At 35.9% G+C, this 19,095-nt stretch overlaps 1 protein-coding gene across 4 annotated transcripts in view; it reads left to right on the forward strand.

The window, feature by feature from the left end:
• The first annotated feature begins 3,141 nt into the window (after window positions 1-3,141).
• Ssh2 (slingshot protein phosphatase 2) overlaps window positions 3,142-19,095 on the forward strand; it is a 263,454-nt gene continuing 247,500 nt past the window's right edge. For 2 of the 4 annotated variants that reach the window (XM_048793526.1, XM_048793551.1), the window contains exon 1: window positions 3,143-3,349. In XM_048793526.1, coding sequence (XP_048649483.1) covers window positions 3,287-3,349 — 63 coding nt within the window. In that variant the 5' untranslated portion in view covers window positions 3,143-3,286. Of the gene's footprint in view, window positions 3,350-14,426; window positions 14,463-19,095 lie in introns of those variants that run through there. The other 2 variants (XM_048793533.1, XM_048793555.1) reach the window with 2 other exon arrangements.

The raw sequence follows: 19,095 nt of genomic DNA on the forward strand, positions 1-19,095 counted from the left end.
TATGTATATATTTCTCCGGGGGGTCTAGCAGAGTGACTGAAGCCACAGTACCAGTAAATTATACTGCAATTATTTTTTACTTGTTTTCTCCTGCTCACAGGTTATCAGACTCTGACAGGTAGATAAACATGTATTTTTATCTTAAAGCAGTATCTAGTATATAACACACACTTAAATTTTCTTAATAATAAATTAATAAACATGCACCAATAATTTTTAAATCTTAGTTTCCTTTGATGGTAATATACTAGGAAGAGATATATCCCTTGCAAATTATTAAGCTAACTTCCTGATATAAACTTAATGTGAATTTGGGTATCTTATAATCTAATTTTGACCAGAATCTCATCGTCTTAGATATGTTGAACAAAAATGTTCTATAGTTACCTACAGATGAGACATGTCTTGACCACTAATCTGTTAAAAAAGGTATGAATCATGTCTTTTTGTTCTTTTTATTCCTTTTTTGCTTGAAGCTATTTTCTGCTTGAAGCTATTTTCTGCACATAGGGTACATTCAACAAAAGCTGACTGAACTTGGAACAAACTATAGCAAACAGAAAGTTAATTGCATGTAGGGCTTTGCAGTTTATACTTTACTATACATTATCTTACTTGATCATAAGAATCTTATGAGTTATGGTTCCATCTTAGAGATGAAGAAGCTAAAGCTCAAAAAGTTCAAGTCATTTACCTAAGGTTATACAAAGCTGGAACTGGAAATTAGGTCTCCTGACTTCTATGGTAGTGCTCTTTCTCACTCTAAGGTTAATGGAATGAAGCTTCTCACCTTCCAGATGGATTCATCACCCCTCTCTCTCACCCCTACCCTGTGTTGAGGATCAAATTCAGGCCTTGCTAGGCAAGTGCTTCACCATTGAGCTAAATCCCCAGTCCCAGATGAATTTCTCTTTCTTTTTTTTTTTTTCAGTACTGGAGATTGAACCCAGGGCACTAAATCACTGAGGATATTCCCAGCCCTTTTTATTTTTTATTTCCAGACAGAATCTCACTAAATTGCCCAATGTGGCCTTGAACTTGTGATTTTCCTGCCTCAGCCTTCTGAATTGCTGGGATTCCAGGTGTGTACCACCACACCCAGTCCCAGTTGAATTTAAAAAAATTTTTTAATTGTAGTTGGACACAATACCTTTTTTTTTTTTTAATGTGGTTCTGAGGGTCAAACCTAGGGCCTCCAACATGCTAGGCAAGCCCTCCACTGCTGAGCCACAACCCCAGCCCCAGTTGAATTTCTTAAGAAAGTGTTAGTACACATAAGTAGATAGTCAGTATTGCCATTCCTAAATCAGTAAAAGAATCAAGATACATTACTAAGACCTATTGCTTTGAGTAATCCTTTTTCTAGAATAATACTTTAGTTTTTAACCACATATCTCATTTATATGAGATCATTTAGCTTTCAACTATATTTCTTGGCTCTGTGCAATAGCTTCCTGTTTGGTCTCAAAAGCAGTAGTTCAAAGTTCTTACTTCTGAACCTTGCCTTTTCTTTTCCTGTTTACTACCTCGCTCCAGGAAAAACAGATTGTTTAATCTGTGAACCATACATCTTTGTTTAATTTTGTCTCGAAGTCACTCTTGATCACCACCAGGGGGCAAAAGCCTACCAGCTGGCTTCCCTGCAATACAGCCCATATAGGACTGTGCAGTACAGGGACCCTCAGTGTCTGATTCGTGATGGAACCTCCCTGCTAATTATTTCAACCACAGGGCCCCAGGGAGAGAACAAAGGCTCAGCACAGAGGGCTCTTGTGGCACTTAACTGTACAGCAACCAGAAAGAGCTCATGACAGCCCTGTAAGTTTAAAAGGAGCAGAGATCCAAGAGTGTTTGAGGGACAAACAGGAGGAGGTGGGCTTTAATAACTGCAAACTCCTGAGTGTGTGTGTTTTCAACAGCTTTGATATGTATGGGAGTGTTTACCAGCTCATCCACTCAAATGGAGAAAAAGCTTTGTCAACTCTGTTTCTCAGTGTAAATAACCAGTGGTATTTGCCTTGTGTGATTTCTTTTCTTTTTAATCTTAATTTTCCATTACATTCTTTGCTTAGGTTCCGACAACGGTTTATCTTTTAGAAAATTGTTCCTTTAATGCATGTTCAAATATGTAACAACAAATTCTAGTGTTACGTATAATTATAATGTATCAATAAAATCTGGAAAAAATGTTTAAAATTATTCCTTTGAGATTTTTTTTTATTCGACATTGTCACTCATTTGACCATAAAACAATGAAATACTGAGACGAAGATGAAAGTTCAACGAGCAAATCCTGTTTAATTGGCAGAATTTCTTCACAGCAGGATGTAAATGGGAAGTAAATAGCAGGTTGGACCTTTACAACTCTGTGAGCCCAGCTTTCTCGGCCTCCAGGCTCACTCACAGCTTCTTCCACCTTAGGAATAATGAATGACTTAATAGAAAACCGAAGAAGCATGAGGGTACCATGAAGTTTTCCTGGGTTTACAAAAGAAAATCTGTCTTACAAAAAATCTCATCATTAAAAAAAAAAAAATGGACAGAAGGGTAAGAAAGCTCAGATTCTCCCGCCCCCCAAAATCCGGGTGAAAGAGGGTAAACTGGTCTCATGGGCTCGCCCAGCCTTATCCACACCCAGTGAAAGCATCTGAAATCCCAAGGAATCCTTTCCCACCGGAAAACGCGCTGGCTTCTGGATTTTCGCCTCGGTTTCTTTTCTCGCAGGTTGGTTAGGCTGTGCGCCCCACCTCATAAAATGGTCGTCTCTTAGAGGAGTGAGGACTCCGGCGACCCCCGCCCGGAGACCCCTCAATGGGCTGGTTTCCGTTGGCCCCTTCCGCCTACCCCACCCTATTGCACCCCACTCCCCCTCCACTCTGCAGCACCCCGCGCGGTCCCGGCGCTACGAAGGAAACACGCGAGGGGGCGGCGGCCCGGGGCGCACGCACCCGGCCTGCTTCCGGCAACTCAAGGGTTACGACAAGGCGGCGGCGCGCGCCGAGGGGAGAGGCGGTTGCTGACAGGTGGCGCCTGCGCACTGGGAGTGCTCATTGTGCCCCGCAGCTGCCGAGCCGCCCGCCCGCCCGCCAGCCGCCCGTTCGGCGCGTCAGTCTGCGAGAGTACGGTGGTGGGTACGGAGCGTGCGGCCGTTCCCGCGGCCTCCTCTTCCTCTCCGTTCTCCTCACTCCTACCCCGCACCCCTTTCCCTCACCCCGGCTCCGTCACCTTCCCGCCCCCCACACTCAGGACAAGAATGCCCTGTCCGGAACAACCCAGCAGCTCCTAGATGGCTTTGGTCACGGTCCAGCGGTCGCCTACCCCCAGCACCACCTCCAGCCCTTGCGCCTCGGTGAGTCCCTCCCGGCGGTCACTCCGCTTGCTTCTGTCACTGCGGCTCCGCTTTGCCTCAGCGGGTCCCGCCGAACGCCACTGCGCACGCGCCGCGCCTCTTCCCAGGCCTTGGCACTCCGCTGCCGCGAACCCCCAACGCCATCGTCTTAAAGACGAGCAGCTGGAACTATAAGACGTTGATTTTTTTTTTTTTTTTTGCCCGCATCAACCTGAGCGCCCTGCCCCTCACAGTCCTCTCCCTGAAATCCCCCTTGGCATGCCTTCCTATAGCTTGAGCACTTCCTTTCGGGAATGAGTCATTCTTGCTTTTCACCCTCCCCCTTCTTTACCTCTGTTGCTCTGCTGCAGGGAGGGGACCTGGGGAACTCCTGCGTTGCCCCTTACCCACATCCATATGCTCTTACCCATACCATTTCAGGGACCCGTTCAGTATTTGCACACTGCACACCCTTTTGGGGACTCTCTGGGATGTGTGCATTCCCTCTAGTCACTTGCCTTTTTTCTTGTACTCTGTACTATTCAGGCTTCATTGGACTGCTGAACGGTAGTTACTCGTTGGTTTTTTTCCTTCCGCTAAAAGGTGGCAGTGCTTTCCTCTGCTTGGACTTCTTACCTTTATTCAGTGAGGTCTTGAAGCATCTGACGTTGCTTGATGGCCAATGCCAATTCATTTCCATCTTACAGACATTTATGCCTTACACTCATTGCTGATGATCGTTCTTGTTCTTGGTCGTGTTTGAAAGGCTTATTACTTAAGATGCCTATGCCAATAAAGCCTTCTTCCAGAAGGAAGATACTCAGTAACCAGCCTTTTCGTGCTGGGCCCGTCTTTGCCTTCGCTCCTTGCCCCACCCCCACTCCTTTACAACTATACTCTTAGGCTTAATTTTTTGAAAATATTTATTAAAAAATAAATATTGCACTGGTGGGCAAAATGGACTTTAAACAAACCAACATCTACATGCTTTAGGGAGAAATAGACTGAATGAAAATATGAACAGGAAAACTATCTTGAACTTCCTATAGAATTGTAATGGTGGATTTAGTAGTATCAAGTTGCAAAGGTATTCAGTAAACAATGTGTAAAAAAAAGTTGGGTTAATGTGTGAGGTTTGATAGCTTGAAAATATGTTGGCTTGTGATTTCAATATAGTTTCCTGAATTTCAAAATTTTGTTGTGTATAGTGGTGGTTTCTTGTTTTCTGAGTTTTCTTCTGCATTTTGTAGGATCAAATTGACAATTCTGTCTTAATTCCCAAAGTTATTGTATTTCAGAGGTTAACTTATCTTGTGTTGCTCCAGAGACTAGAACTAGGATCCTTGGGTAGAAGTTCAGGGAGGCAGATTTTCAGTGATTATAAGAAATAATTTTTGCAACAATTTCAAATACTGCCTTGCAAAATAGTGAGTGCTCATTTCTGGAAGTAGTCAAGCAAAGACAAGAGGACCTTTTGCCTGGCAAATTTCTGCAGTGGGAGGCTTTTAAGTCTCTTCCAAGTCTTTAAGATTATGTGATTTGAGAATAATTGTATTTCGCAGCTGGTAAAACATTTTAGGGTCCTCTAAAGACATAACATAAAGATAAAAATTTGGTGTAATTTTTTAAATGTTATTTTAAAAAATATTTTTTAGTTGTAGATGGACACAATACCTTTATTTATTTATTTATTTTTATGTGATGCTGAGGATTGAACCCAGTGCCTCACATGTGCTAGGCAAGTGCTCTACCCCTGAGCTACAAACCCATCCCTGGTGTAAATTATTTTTATGTGTAGTACCTAAGTGTACATTTTGGAAATTCATTCACATACCATCAGACCATCTTAATTCACTCAACTAGTAAATTTTTTTTTTTTTGGTACCAGGTGTTTAACCAATGAGTCATATCCCCAGGCCTTTTTATTTTATTTTGAGACAAGGTCTCCCTAAATTGTTGAGGTCCTCACTAAGTTGCTGAGGCTGGCCTTGAACTTGCAATTCTCTTGCCTCAGGCTCTTGAGTTTCGTTGGCATTATAGGCCCAATCCACTATGTTCAGCTATTTGTAAACTCTTTATTTAGTTTGTGGTTACCAAACCTAATTTTTGGCAGGGGAAGCAATTGAGGGTTAATAGATGTATACAAATAAACTCACAAATATTATAGTAACTTTATTTGGGGGGGTATTGTTGAAAACAGTTTCTGCTGGACTAATATATTCATTAAGTTATTATCAGATAATATCAGTTTTCTTGAGGTGAATGATGAATATGAAATAAGGGCATATATACTTGATATGACTTTATTAGTCAAACTGGGTTACTTTAGAATCTTGAGGTATGCTAATAGTCACTTTTGACACAGGTAATTATATTGATCATGTGGTAAACTCAGTTGTTAAAACTAAATGACTGATACTTCTATATCTAGTAGCCTGGTTTTTCAGTTGTTTATACAATGTGCAAAGGAATCCTGGCACTGGTGTGGATGACTAACAATCAGCATTGTTAGCATGACTGATAAGCCAGTTATCTTTCCCTTTAAATTGTCTTCCTATTTGACTTCATCCAGAGCTGTGTTCAGCTGAGTTGTCTCGTGGTGCTTGTGCTCCAGTATTTAACTGCTCTCTGACCTGTATATATTTTGCTGTTGTATCTGTTGTTGCATGAATAGGTTGGGTTGTTTTAAAGGAGAGAGAGTACAAAAGAAATCCAGAGAAGCATAATAGGAGATTTAATTTTGTAAGGCTGGAAATTTAATTTTTTAAATTAATTTACTTTAAGCATTCTTTGATACTTTTTTACTGTAGATTATGGGGCATTTTAATATTGTCATCTCATCAGTATTATTTCACTAGGCACTAAACATACTATTGATCACCTAGGTGAGAATGACCATTATACATATTAAGATATAACGTTTAGGGCTGGGGCTATAGCTCAGGGGCAGAGCGCTTGCCTAGCATGCATGAGGCACTGGGTTTGATCTTTAGCACCACATAAAAATAAACAAATAAAATAAAGGCATTCTGTCCATCTACAACTTTTTTAAAAAATTAAAAAAGGATGTAACATTTACCTGTCCATCAAGATCTTAAAAGTCAAGAAAGAAAGAACAAGGTGTAGAAAAGGAGAAGTGAGGAGCATGATACCAAATATGCATGAAGAACCAGTTCATACTTCTCAAAAGTATCATCTGAATTCAGATTAAGATAAGTTCACTGAAGTCAGTAGTAATAAGTGTAATGATATTTAACATTTCTCAGGTTCTCATCTATGCCAGACATCGTGCTAAATGCTTTATGTATGTGGATTAATTCATGTATTCCTCACAATATGCCTAAGGAAAGTTGCTCTTATCCCCATCTTATAGATGAAGAAATTGAGACAACAAGATAATAAGGGATGTGTCTTGAATCATTCAGTCAATGATTGAAGTTGTAATTCAAACCTAAGTTGTAATTCTAACTTTAGAATCTTCCATCTTTTCCTCTTTAGTGATCAGGGAGTATATCATAGTACCTGGCTCTCAAACTGGTTCTTGAAGGATAGGTTGAATTTCTATAGGTCAAGATAGAAGCTGGGAAAAGAGTATTACAGATGTATCTCAAGACTTTTAGAGACAGAATAGTACAAAGCATATCTAAAGGAATTAGATCAATTTCAGGAAGGATTTCTTTGGAAAAATAGTAACAGATAAAGGTGAAGAGCTAAGGCTGGGAAGCTTAAGTGTTTGAACTTGAACTTAGAAATTTTGAGCATATATGATTACAGTTGTATTTTAAGAGAATTGATCTAGGAGCTATGAACCAGAGGGATATTAGGAAGAGAGCTCATTAGTGAAATTAGTTTAGTTAGAGGCTGTTATAGCCCAGGTGGGCAATAATATAGGCCTGAACTGGAATTTTGAAGTAGTATAATGGAAAGAAAGGGACAGATACCATGATTATGGGAAAGACTCAAAGGAGTTATGGACTGATTGAATATAGGGGTGGGGGAATCAGAGATGCCAACTGTTGGGATTTATTGTTCTTCCTAGAAAGTAGATGTTTCCTAATTAATAGAAGCAATTTAAGAATTCTCTGGGTGGGGGTAGTGGTGGTGTGTAGCTTATGGTAAGAGTGTGTGCATAGCATATGAGTAGCCCTGGGTTCAGTCCCCAAGAACACCACCAACAAATTCTCTCCCTCTATTCTTTTTTTTTAAATATCATTGTTTATTAATTTTTTTTATGTGGTGCTGAGGATCTAATCAGTACCTCACACATTCGAGGCAAGCGCTCTGCCACTGAGCTACAGCCCCAGCCCTCTCCCTCTGTTCTTGTATGAATTTCATTTTGGTAATTTGTTTTTGACTTTTACAAATTTTTTATTTTTTATATTTTTATTTTTAATTGACATATAATTTTGCATATTTATGGGTATAGTGTGATTATTTGGAACACATATACAATGAGTAATGATCAAATTAGGATAATTAGCATATATATTACCTCAGAAATTTATTATTTCTTTGTGTTGGGAACATTCAGAATCCTCTCTGCTAGCTATTTTGAAATATACAATGAATTATTGTCAGCCATAATTATCCTACTGTGTTATAGAATATTAAAAGGTATTCCTCATATCCATCTGCACCCCTGTTCCTATTAACCATCATATCCCAATTCCCCTTTCCCAGATTCTGGTAATCACTCTTCTTTCAACTTGCAGGAGATCCACTTTTTAAGTTTCCTTTATATAAGTGAGAACATGACATCTTTGTCTTTCTGTGCTTAACTTATTTTATTTAACATAATGTCTTCAGTTTCATCCTGTTGCTGCAAATGACAGAATTTTATTCTTTTTTTAGCTGAATAATGTTCTGTTGTGTATATATAACATATTCTTTATTCCTTCATTTATTAACGAACACCTAGGTGGATTCTATATCTTGGCTATTGTGAATAGTGTTGCAATAAATGTTTGTGCAGATATTTCTTCAATATACTGATTTCATTTTCTTTAGATATACACCTAGTAGTGGGATTGCTGGATCATATGACAGATCAGTTGCTAGTTTTTTGAAGAACCTCCTTGCTGGTTTTCCATCATGGCTTCACTACTTTACATTCCCACCAACTGTATATGAGAATTCCCCTTTCTTCACATCCTTGCCAGTAAAAGAAATTATTTTTTTAATGACAAAAATTGTGATTGCGTGTATGATGTACCATATGTCTCAAGTATGTGTACATTTTAGAATAATTAAGTGAAGCTAATGAACATATCCATCACATATATTTATCTTTTTTTGGTGATGAGAACATTTAAATTCTATTTTAGTAATTTTCAAGTGTACAAAACATTATTAATACCTATAGACACCATGCAATGTAATACATCTCTAGAACTTATTTCTCATAACTTAAACTTCAACTTTTTGGCCAACATTTCCCCCAGTCCTCCAATCTGATATGAATTTTATAAATTGATTCTTGTATTAATCCAAAATCACATCAACAATATAATACTATAATAATCTTTTACTTTTGAGTAGTGCCTTATACTTCACAGAATGTTGTGTGTGTGTGGGTGGGTGTGTGTGTGATTTAATTCTAGAGCAGCCTTACAATGGACAGGTACCAAGTTTAAAAAATACTGAAGATTATAAAACTGTTTGGGTAAGAACCTGCACTAGAATAAGTTTTTTGGTTCCTGGGCACTCTCTTTCCATGTTGTGATAAGACAAACAGCATATGCAATTTCTGATCCTGAGTCTAGTCTGCCAATTGAGTAAAGGAACAAGACGAGATAACAATCAAGAACTCACACTGTTTGTAGTTCATTTATATTGCGACATTAACAGCCTAGAGCAGAATCATCTAAGTCTTTACAAATAATTTTTAGGCAATACCCTTATTTGGAACCTACTAACTGTGAGTTTATATAGAATTCTTGTAAATTTGGATATTTAGTTTCATTACTCTTATAAGATCAACAGCAAATTAGGAATGAAAGATTATATGTACTGCAAAAGGCAGGCTCCTATAATGTTGGGAAATAATAATTGATGGTTTGACAGCAAGGGAGGAAGGAAAAACCATGGCTGGTATAAGGAAAAAAATTGTAATTCTTTGCTACTTAATGTAGGGACAGATGTCTCTCTAGGACCTGGTAGTTCTGAATATCATAAGAAGGCTTATATATTGTTTGATTTAAGCAATCAGGATTGAGTGTAGAATATTTTTAAATAGATGCCCATCTAAGTTTCAGCAGTTTTGGTATTTGGGGGTACATGCTTCACCTGGTTCCAATGGTGGATGCCTGTATTCCCAGCTATTGGAGAAGTTGAAGCAGGAGGATAGAGAGTTTGAGGCTAGCCTGGGCAACCTAGGCAAGTAAGTCTGTGTCTCAAAAAAAAAAAAAAAAAAAAGCATACTTCAATTAGTTGGTAAATTCATTTGCACATATCTTATTTCCTGATGACAAGATATTATCGAGTTATATATGATCAGATTGGCCACATTTCTCTCCCTAACTAGAGAAAATAAAACTAAGGGAAACATGAAATTGATTTCCATGAAGTGTAAAATACTCCAAAGTGATGCTTTTGGGTTTTTTTTAAAACATTGCTTAAGAAACTTGCATAAACTCAAGGAATAATACAAGACCATCGTAGGAAATTTGGGAATACAGAAAAGAGATATTAAAAAAAAGTTTCATTATATTTTATAAAGATGAAATGCTGCTGTATATATAATTTCATATTTTTTTGAAATTAAACATTGGTATATATCATAGATACTTGGCCCTATCATTTAAATGGCTGCATTGAGTAGTTATTTTATGACTTATTCTAACCACTGTGTTATTGGTGGGAATCTAGCTATTTTCCCGTTCTTTTTTCTATTACAAATTATGTTGCAGTGAACATCATTGGGCATAAATATATATGTATTAGGGGTAATAATGAGTGTAATGCATTCCACTATTGTGTATGTAAAAAAAACTATAATTTAAAATAAATATATATATTGGTGCCCAGGGCCTTATGCATACAAGGCAAGCACTTGAACAATTGAGCTATATCCCCAGTCCTAGGCATAAATATTTGACTACAGTTTGGAACATTTATTAAGATTTCAAGAAATGCAATTACTGGATCACTTAGAATAAACAGTTTTAAGACTTCTGTTATGTATTTATGCTTTCTGAAAAGATTATTCCAATTAACATTTATTCAAACCAACATAGTGTAAAAATGCTCATTTATCCTGACCTTATTATTGCTGAATATTCTCATTTCACTTTTAATCATTATTAATTTTTGAGAATAGTTTTGTGTTTTATTATTAGGTAGATTGATATTTTTCAGATATTTGTGGGCATTTATGTTAACTTTTAAAAATGGTAAATTTATTGAGGTAAAATTTACAAACTTTAAAATATATCTGTTTAATAAATGTACAATTCAGTGATTTTTAGTAAACTTAGTTATGCAGCTTTTATTTCAACCCTGTATTTCCTTTTTGTGAGCTATTTGTTCATTTTAAAAAATTTTTATAACCTCTTGATATGTTATGAATATTAATTTTTACATTTATTACAATTTTCTTTTTAATTCAATTTTTGTTACTCTTAGGATAAAGTTTCCAATAAAAGTTTTGGTAGTGAGACCTTGAATGAGCTAACCTTGCTTACTTACCTCTTCAGCCTTGTCTTTTCCCAAGTCCCTGCATTGCACACTGCTCACAGTTAAGCTGACATGCCATGCTCCCTTTGGTTTCTAGGCTTTTGCACATGCTGTTCCCTTTAACCTGGAACACTTGTCCTTCATCTCTTTACCTAACTAATTCCTACTCATCCTTCAGGTCTCAGCTTAAATGTCACTTCTTCTGGGAAGCTTCCCTGACTCCACCCCCAGACCATGGTAGGTGCTCCTTCTATGTGCACCATAGCACCCTATACTACCCATGGTGGCTCTTATCTCTTTGTTGTACTTGATGGTTGATTGCTTATCTCCTCAGCTAAACTTTAAGTCAAGGATTGGGTCTGTCTGCATATGTTTGTATCCTGAAGGCTCAAAAGTAGTCAAAGGATGGTCCAATGAATATTGTCATATTTAGCAATGTTTTCTTTCTTTTTTTTTTACTATTTATTTTTTTAGTTGTAATTGGACACAATACCTTTATTTAATTTATTTATTTTTATGTGGTACTGGGGAATGAACCCAGGGCCTTGCACATACTAGGGGAGCGCTCTACCACTGAGCCACAACCCTAGCCCATTTAGCAACGTTTTTTATTTTCACTGTTTTTAAGCATAGAGAAACATCCCAGATGCCCAAAGGATGTGACCACTTTTAAGACTTTTGATACATGCTGCTGTCCTCTAGAAAGGTTGAATCATTCTTTCTTTACAACCAGTATATAAAAATAGTTCACTGTACCCTTTTAAGCCCTAAATATCCTCCTCCTCATCTATTTTCTTTATCATAATAATAGTTATTATTTATTAGACACATATTGTATATTAGAAATTGTGCTGAGAGTTTTTTCATATGCTAGGCAAGTACTCTACTACCAAGTAACCTCCTAATCCCCTTAACCAACTATAGTACATTCATTGTTATTAATTTCTACATCACTCCTGTGGGGTATGTATTGTTATTATCTATCTCTCTCTCACTCTCTGATTCTCTTCTGACTCTCTCTCTTTGTGCTAGAGATTGAACCCAGGGCCTTACACATTTTAAGCACATGCTGTACTAGTGAGTTACATCTCCAGCCCTATTATTTCTATTTTATAAGGAGAATCAAGGCTCAGAGAAGTAAATGAATTGACTAAGGTTATAGGTGTGGAATCTGACTTAAGAATTCCTTCTTTTAACTACTAGTATTTTATTGTTGTTTTAACATATATATATATATTTTTAAATTAGAGGTTAACCATTTGTTTTTTTCAAACATTTCCTATTAGCCATGCAAGGAGGCACATGCCTGTAGTCCCAGCTACTGAGACAAGAGGATTACTTGAGTCTACAAGTTCAAGACAAGGCTGGGAAACAAAGAAAAAAGACCCTGTGTCAAAACAAAAGTTTATTATTGTATATTTTATATTCCTTGCTTTGATAATTGTCCTTATGTTTTGCCCAGGGTTCTCTATAGGTGCATATTTTTTTCCATATTGATTTCCTTGTATACTAAAAATATTAACTTTTTGCTGTTATGTTGGAAATTATTTTTCTCTTACTTTAATCATCTGAAATTAATTTGATTGCATTACATTTATTTTAACAACATAGTTCATTTTATGAAGTGATCACTCATTTTTTTCTAATGATGTGTAACTCTACCTCTGAAATAGTAAATTTGGTAACAAGCTGTGGTATGTTCCATTGAAGTTCTATTGCTATTCGTACAGGGATTTAGTTAATTTAGCATGTATTTCTTACTACTTATTGCATGGATGGAAATTAAACTTAAACTAGCTTAAATTTTAAAATTTGAATGACTGCCTGGAATGTCCAAAGGAAGAATGCGCCTTTGGCATTCAAAAGGTATCTTTAGGTCTCTGATCTTTTCTTTCTGGCTTTATGTGGGTAGGAGAGTCTAGATTATGATGAGTCTGAAATGACACTGTGCAGCACTGCCTTTTTATGTAGCACCATTAAATATTACCCCTGGTTCCAGAAGCTTATAACTTTACTTTTTTTTTTTTTCATTAAGTACCTGCTGTCATGTTGGCTACAACACTGTCTGGCATCTTATAGACTTTCTTGTATTCCTATATTTTATTCATTCATTCAAAAAACCTAGTTGTTGGGCTGGGGATGTGGCTCAAGTGGTAGTGCATTCGCCTGGCATGTGCAGGACACTGGGTTCGATCCTCAGCACCACATAAAAATAAAAAAAAGATGTTGTGTCCACCGAAAACTAAAAAATAAATATTAAAAAAATTAAAAAAACCTAGCTGTTACAGGAAAATTATTTCCGACAGGAAAAAAAAAAGATTGTTGATAAGACCCTTTATCTACCTGAAATATTGTAGAGACAAGGTGCACCTGGAAAAGACAGTAAGAATCTTATTCATCAGCAAATATTTAATGAGTGTTATTAGATGCAGGTAATTTCATCAGTTTTCTTTTAGTTCTCAGCTCTAAATTCTTTTCAAATATTTTCACAAACTGCCCTGCATTTTCTTGTTCATCTGAGTAACATAGCTGCTGATCACAGTGCCCCTCATTTTCTTGTTTGTCAAGGGAAGTTCTAGTGAAATGCTCTTGGCTCTGAAATGTAGTGAAAGAGATCCCCTGGTTCCCTAGATTTCCTGAAGGACAGGGAGAAATATTTAATTTATTGAATGGGAAAGAATATGCTTAGAAATATGCTAGGGAGAGGTAGGACTATGTTCTAGCCCATGTTTTTATGGAGTTTGTTGGATTCAGTTTTTTAAAAAAGTTACTTGATGCTTTTTTGCATTCTTCATCATAGTTTAGTTTGAGGCTATTTATTTATTTATGCTACTACTGGGGATCCAGCAGCCAGTTAGTCCCTGGCCTCAAGAAATTTAGAGTGGAAGTGAAAAGATTGACATTAAACAAGTATTAAATTTCAGGGTAGTTACCACAGATAGATAAGCCTTGAAGAAGAAAGAGAAGACCCGTAAGAACTTCTGATTGGGCCTTCAAGAGTAAGGGGCCTTATCAGCAGAGGATTAGGGGTGAGTAGCAGGAGGGAGGGAAGCATTCTTAAATATAAACTGAAGGCCCAGGACTAAAAAATGACATCATATAGACTGAAAATCACAAGCAGTATAGTGCTAATGTCACGTAAAATATAGAAAATGGGGCGGAGAAGTAAAAATAATTTCATCTGACTTTTAATATTGTAGCTTTACTTTCACCTTGAATACAGAGTATATATGTTCTTTTGGCTTATCTTTAAAGAGGCTTTGTTAAAATTTGTGAAACCTTAAAGTATAACTTTTAGTAATAGTTATCACATTTTAAGTGTTTGCTGTACGGTATACACTGGATTTAAATAGGCATCACATCTATTTGAAAGAGTACTACATTATTATTGTTCCCGTTTTACAGATGAAGAAAAACTGGTTCTCAGGGAGATGTCTAGATGAATGACAGTGTAATTCAGGTAAGAGTGGCAGAGCTGGGGTTTAAACTTTGGTTGCCACAGTCAGAGAGCAACTATTAGACTAAACTAACTTCTCTGTTTTAGAATTAGAGTCTGAGTTTATGTGTGGTTTGATTCCATTTTTTTAATAATTTAGCTCATGTTTGCCCTGTTACAGTTTGAATCACTGCAAGTTTGTTGTTTTGCTGCTGGTTCTTTGCTACTTGAGAAATTCAGTTCAGCATAATATCTTCTCAGATATTGTGGGATGTGATAGGCCATCATTATCGTTGCTTAGAACTTAAAAGTCAGTGGAGAAAACAGCTATAAACTAAGCTTGTGTAATCAAAAACCTAGTATGCTGAGTACAGTAGGAGAGGCACAAACCAAATGTGTAAATGGGAAGACTTTAGTTCTGAGAGGATAACAATGATTATCCTACTATTCTCAGACACTTATAGAAACTTCAATAATTTAGGAGAGTCCTTTCTTCATGATTAATATATTGCATTATCTCAGGCAAGAATTAAACTACATATCAGCATCTTATAACTATTATCTTAATCTATAAGGAAGTCCATTGATTCCTTTTTTCATTCTAATTTGTTATATATGACAGCAGAATGCATTTCAATTCATATTACACATATAGAGCCCAATTTTTCATATCTCTGGTTGTACACAAAGTAGAGTCACACCATTTGTGCCTTCATACATGTACTGAGAGTAATAATGTTCATCTCATTCCACTGTCTTTTCTACCCCAATACTCCTTTTCCCCTTTGCCCTATCTAGAGTTCATCTAATCCTTCCACGCCCCCACCACCATATTATGAATAAGCATCCTTAAATCAGAGAAAACATTCGGCATATGGTTTTTTGGGATTGGCTAACTTCACTTAGCATTATATTCTCCAAATCCATCCATTTACTTGCGCATGTCATGATTTTATTATCTCTTAATACTGAATAATATTCCATTGTGTGTGTGTGTGTGTGAGTGTATACATATATGGCACATTTTCTTTATTCATCTTCCAAAGGGCATCTAGGCTGGGGTTTCAGAAGGTGATCATGACTTAGAATAAAAATAATAACTACCAATTATTCTAATATAGGCCATGTGAGAATTGGGAAGCCTTAAAAGTATTTTCATTTTTCTCTTCTTTGGCCTTCAAAAATACCTGTGGTAATGTGAAGCAGTCTAGTATAGTATTCAAAAGGGTAGGATCTGGAAAATGCCTGCATCTGAATCCTGGCTTTATAATTCTCTAGTCTTAGACCACTTAACTGCTCTGTGCTTTTTTTTTTTTTTTTTTTGGTTCATCTGCAAAATAGGGTTAATAGCAGTACTTCTTTCATGGAAATGTTCTATGCATTAAATAAAAGGATGCATTAAATAAAAGGATGCCCCATGCCTGGGGCACCAAATAAGCCTGCATTCACAAAGTATTAGATATTTTTATAACAATGGTGATTTAGAGTTCCTATTTAGTTATTAAGCAATCTTAAAAATTATAACCCAGATTTGATGGAGAAGATATTTCCTTTATGACAATGTAATTCAAATGGATAACCTATTTGAGAATTTAGTTTGTCTTTAACTTTATTCTTTCTTTAAAAAAATTTTTACTTGATAATGACTTCATTTTTTAAAAAAAATTTTGTAGTTGTATATGGAGAGAATGCCCCTATTTTATTTGTTTATTTTTAAATAACTTTATTTTATTTATTTATTTTTATGTGGTGTTGAGGATCGAACCCAGGGCCTTGATGTTCGAGGCGAGCACTCTACCGCTCAGCCATAACCCAACCCCATGATTTCATTTTTTTAAGTTAGAAAATATCTGTTCCAATTCCCAGTCTCCATGGCAAAATATTTTATAATTTTATAATGACTCTGGAATTCCACACAGAACGATTAATGAAACTGTGATCTTTAAAAATTTCCTTCCCAGGGATGGGGTTGTGGCTCATTGATAGAGTACTTGCTTAGCATGCATGAGGCACTGGGTTCCATCTTTAGCACCACATAAATGTAAAATAAAGATATGTGTCCACCTGAAACTAAAAAATAAATATTTAAAATATTCCTTTCCCTCTGAGTTTATCATTTTAATAGTCCATGCTTAGCAGCATATTAATTTATTGAATATTTGGTATATAATAGGACAGATCATTACAAGTGGTCACCTTAATTTGTATAATCAGAGCATAGACTAAATGCATTGGTGTTTTTAATGATTGAGGCCATGAAACATGTGACAAAATAGAACAGAAATTGCCAGATATTTTTTTTAAATATGGAGAATCCAAAGACACTGAATGTATTCATGGGGTTAAATATATCTTTGTACAAGGAAACAATAGGTGAGAAGAATGATCTGTCTAATCCAGCTATTCCAAGCAGTTGGCAGTTGAAATTGAATGCAGCTCTTAGAAGATGCATTTCCAAAGCAACTGAATGAACTCATATGTGATATAACAAGAGGTCTTTGGTTCAGACTTTGGTTGCATTTTGATTACAGTTTTTATTACTGAACCCTATCAGAAAATAGAGACACCATATTTCTTACTATAAAGAGTACTGAAAAAAATTACACTAAGTTTTTTTTGAACACACTATAGTGATTCATCTTCTTTATCTGTTTATACAAACTGTAGCTTTCTCAATTCAGTATTTTTATTACTGATTCTGTGGGTTTCTGTTAAACTTAAAACTGTATTGACTGAAAAGGAAGTCTTAACTAGGCAAAGTGCAGCTAAAACAAAATCCAGGAACTCTAATACTTTCCTATTTCTTTCATGATATACAATCTCGAAAATTAAATCTAGGGCTTTTAGGAGAAAGAAAATAATCTCAGGATATTTCCATTCAAACCCCATTTTTTTGGCATTTTAATCTATAGGATATAGATTATAAAAAATAAAGAGAATTTTTATTAAAAATCTTGAGAAGTCTTTTTGTGTTCTTGAAATTGTCTTACAGAAAATTATAGTTGTGGTTCCAAAATGAAAACTTAAAGACACTAGGATGATTTGGACTTCTTCATTGATGAGCTTGTTCAGAATACAAGTTGGCTGAAGGTTAGAATGTTGGTCTCCAAATTGATCTTTGGTTTCTTTTCAGTTGTCTTTTTTCAGATGACTGAGACACTGAAAGGAAGACTTTGTTTTAACAACTCCTAGGCTTCTACTTTTTTTTTTTTTTCACTCATAGTTTTTCTCCCCTCTTAATAGAGTTAAGGAACTCTAATACTTTCATTTGCAAATTTGTTATTCAGTTTCTAGTATGTACATGACTTTATTATTTAAACTGTTAGTATAGTCCACTGTTTTAAAAATAAATTGCCTTATTTTGAATATGTGATTTATAAAATTGGATGGTTGAGGTTCTGTTCTTTATTTATACTGCAGATATGTTGAAGTCTCTCTCCTGATTTTTCTTTCTTTCTTTTTTGTTTGTTTGTTTCTTTTTTTGTTCTTGTGGTGCTGGGGGATAAAACCCAGGGCCTCATACATACTAGGCATATATTATACTACTGTATCCCCAGCCCCCCTGGTTTTTAATCTTTTTATTCTGTACTTTGTGGCTCATATTTCTAAAGTAATCATGGTAATGATTCTCTAGTTAGAAATGGTTATGTGGACTCCAAAGTGAAACTTTTTTTTTAAAAAGATCGTCTTGCCTCAGCCTTCCAAAGTGATAATTTATTGTGTATGTTTAGGGTTTACAACCTTAAAGTGGTATCTATCACCAAAGCAAAATATTATAGAATTAGGTCATATATAGATTTAAAGTGAAAGACAAAGGAAAAAATTGAATGGCAGTTGCCTTTGGAAATTATTCAAATAGACAAAAAATGTTATTTGAAAACTTATAGGTCAGTAGTTGAGAAAATGTCCTGTAACATAGTTTTTTTTTTTTTCACAGCTATTTCTTAACCCCTAAAATTAAGAAAGTTCTCTTTCTTATTTTTGTTTATTGCCTACTTGATTTATTACCGACTTTGTGAAATAACATTTTGGAAATTAAGAGCAGAATTTCAAGATCGGTAGGCTATGTGACAATGATAATGAAATAATCAAGTTTTTTAATGCTTCTAAATCTTTTTTTTTGAGATCATATAAGTTTACTTTTATTCATTTATCAAGATGTTTTGAGTGCAGTTTGACCCTAAGACTTTTTTAAAAAAAAGTTTTAAAATCTTTCTTATTACTGAAGAATAAAGTGTTTTGTATAGAGACCATCGCTATATACATTTCTGTCTTGCCAAATTCAGACCCAAAAGGAGAGTTTCCCACTCTAGCCAATTTAATAATGATTGTATATCTTTAGTACTCATTCTTTAGGAAGTAGGCTGTACTATAAAATCATGGTTAATTGCTTTTAGGCCTTGGAGCCAGATTCTGGAGTTAAAATCCCAGTTAAAATCTCAGTTCTACCACTTACTAGGTATATGACTTTGAACAAACTAATCTTACTAAGCCTCAGTTTCCTTATCTGTAAAGTGGGGTCAATTTTTTTTGTATCAGGGATCAATTTTTTGTATCAGGGACTGAACCCAGGGGCACTTAACCACTGAGCCATATCCCCGCAACCCGCCCCGCCCCCCCGTGTGTGTGTGTGTGTGTGTGTGTATTTTTTTTTTTT

The sequence above is a fragment of the Marmota marmota genome, unplaced genomic scaffold, assembly GCF_001458135.2.
Source record: "Marmota marmota marmota unplaced genomic scaffold, marMar, whole genome shotgun sequence".
Lineage (NCBI taxonomy): Eukaryota > Metazoa > Chordata > Mammalia > Rodentia > Sciuridae > Marmota > Marmota marmota.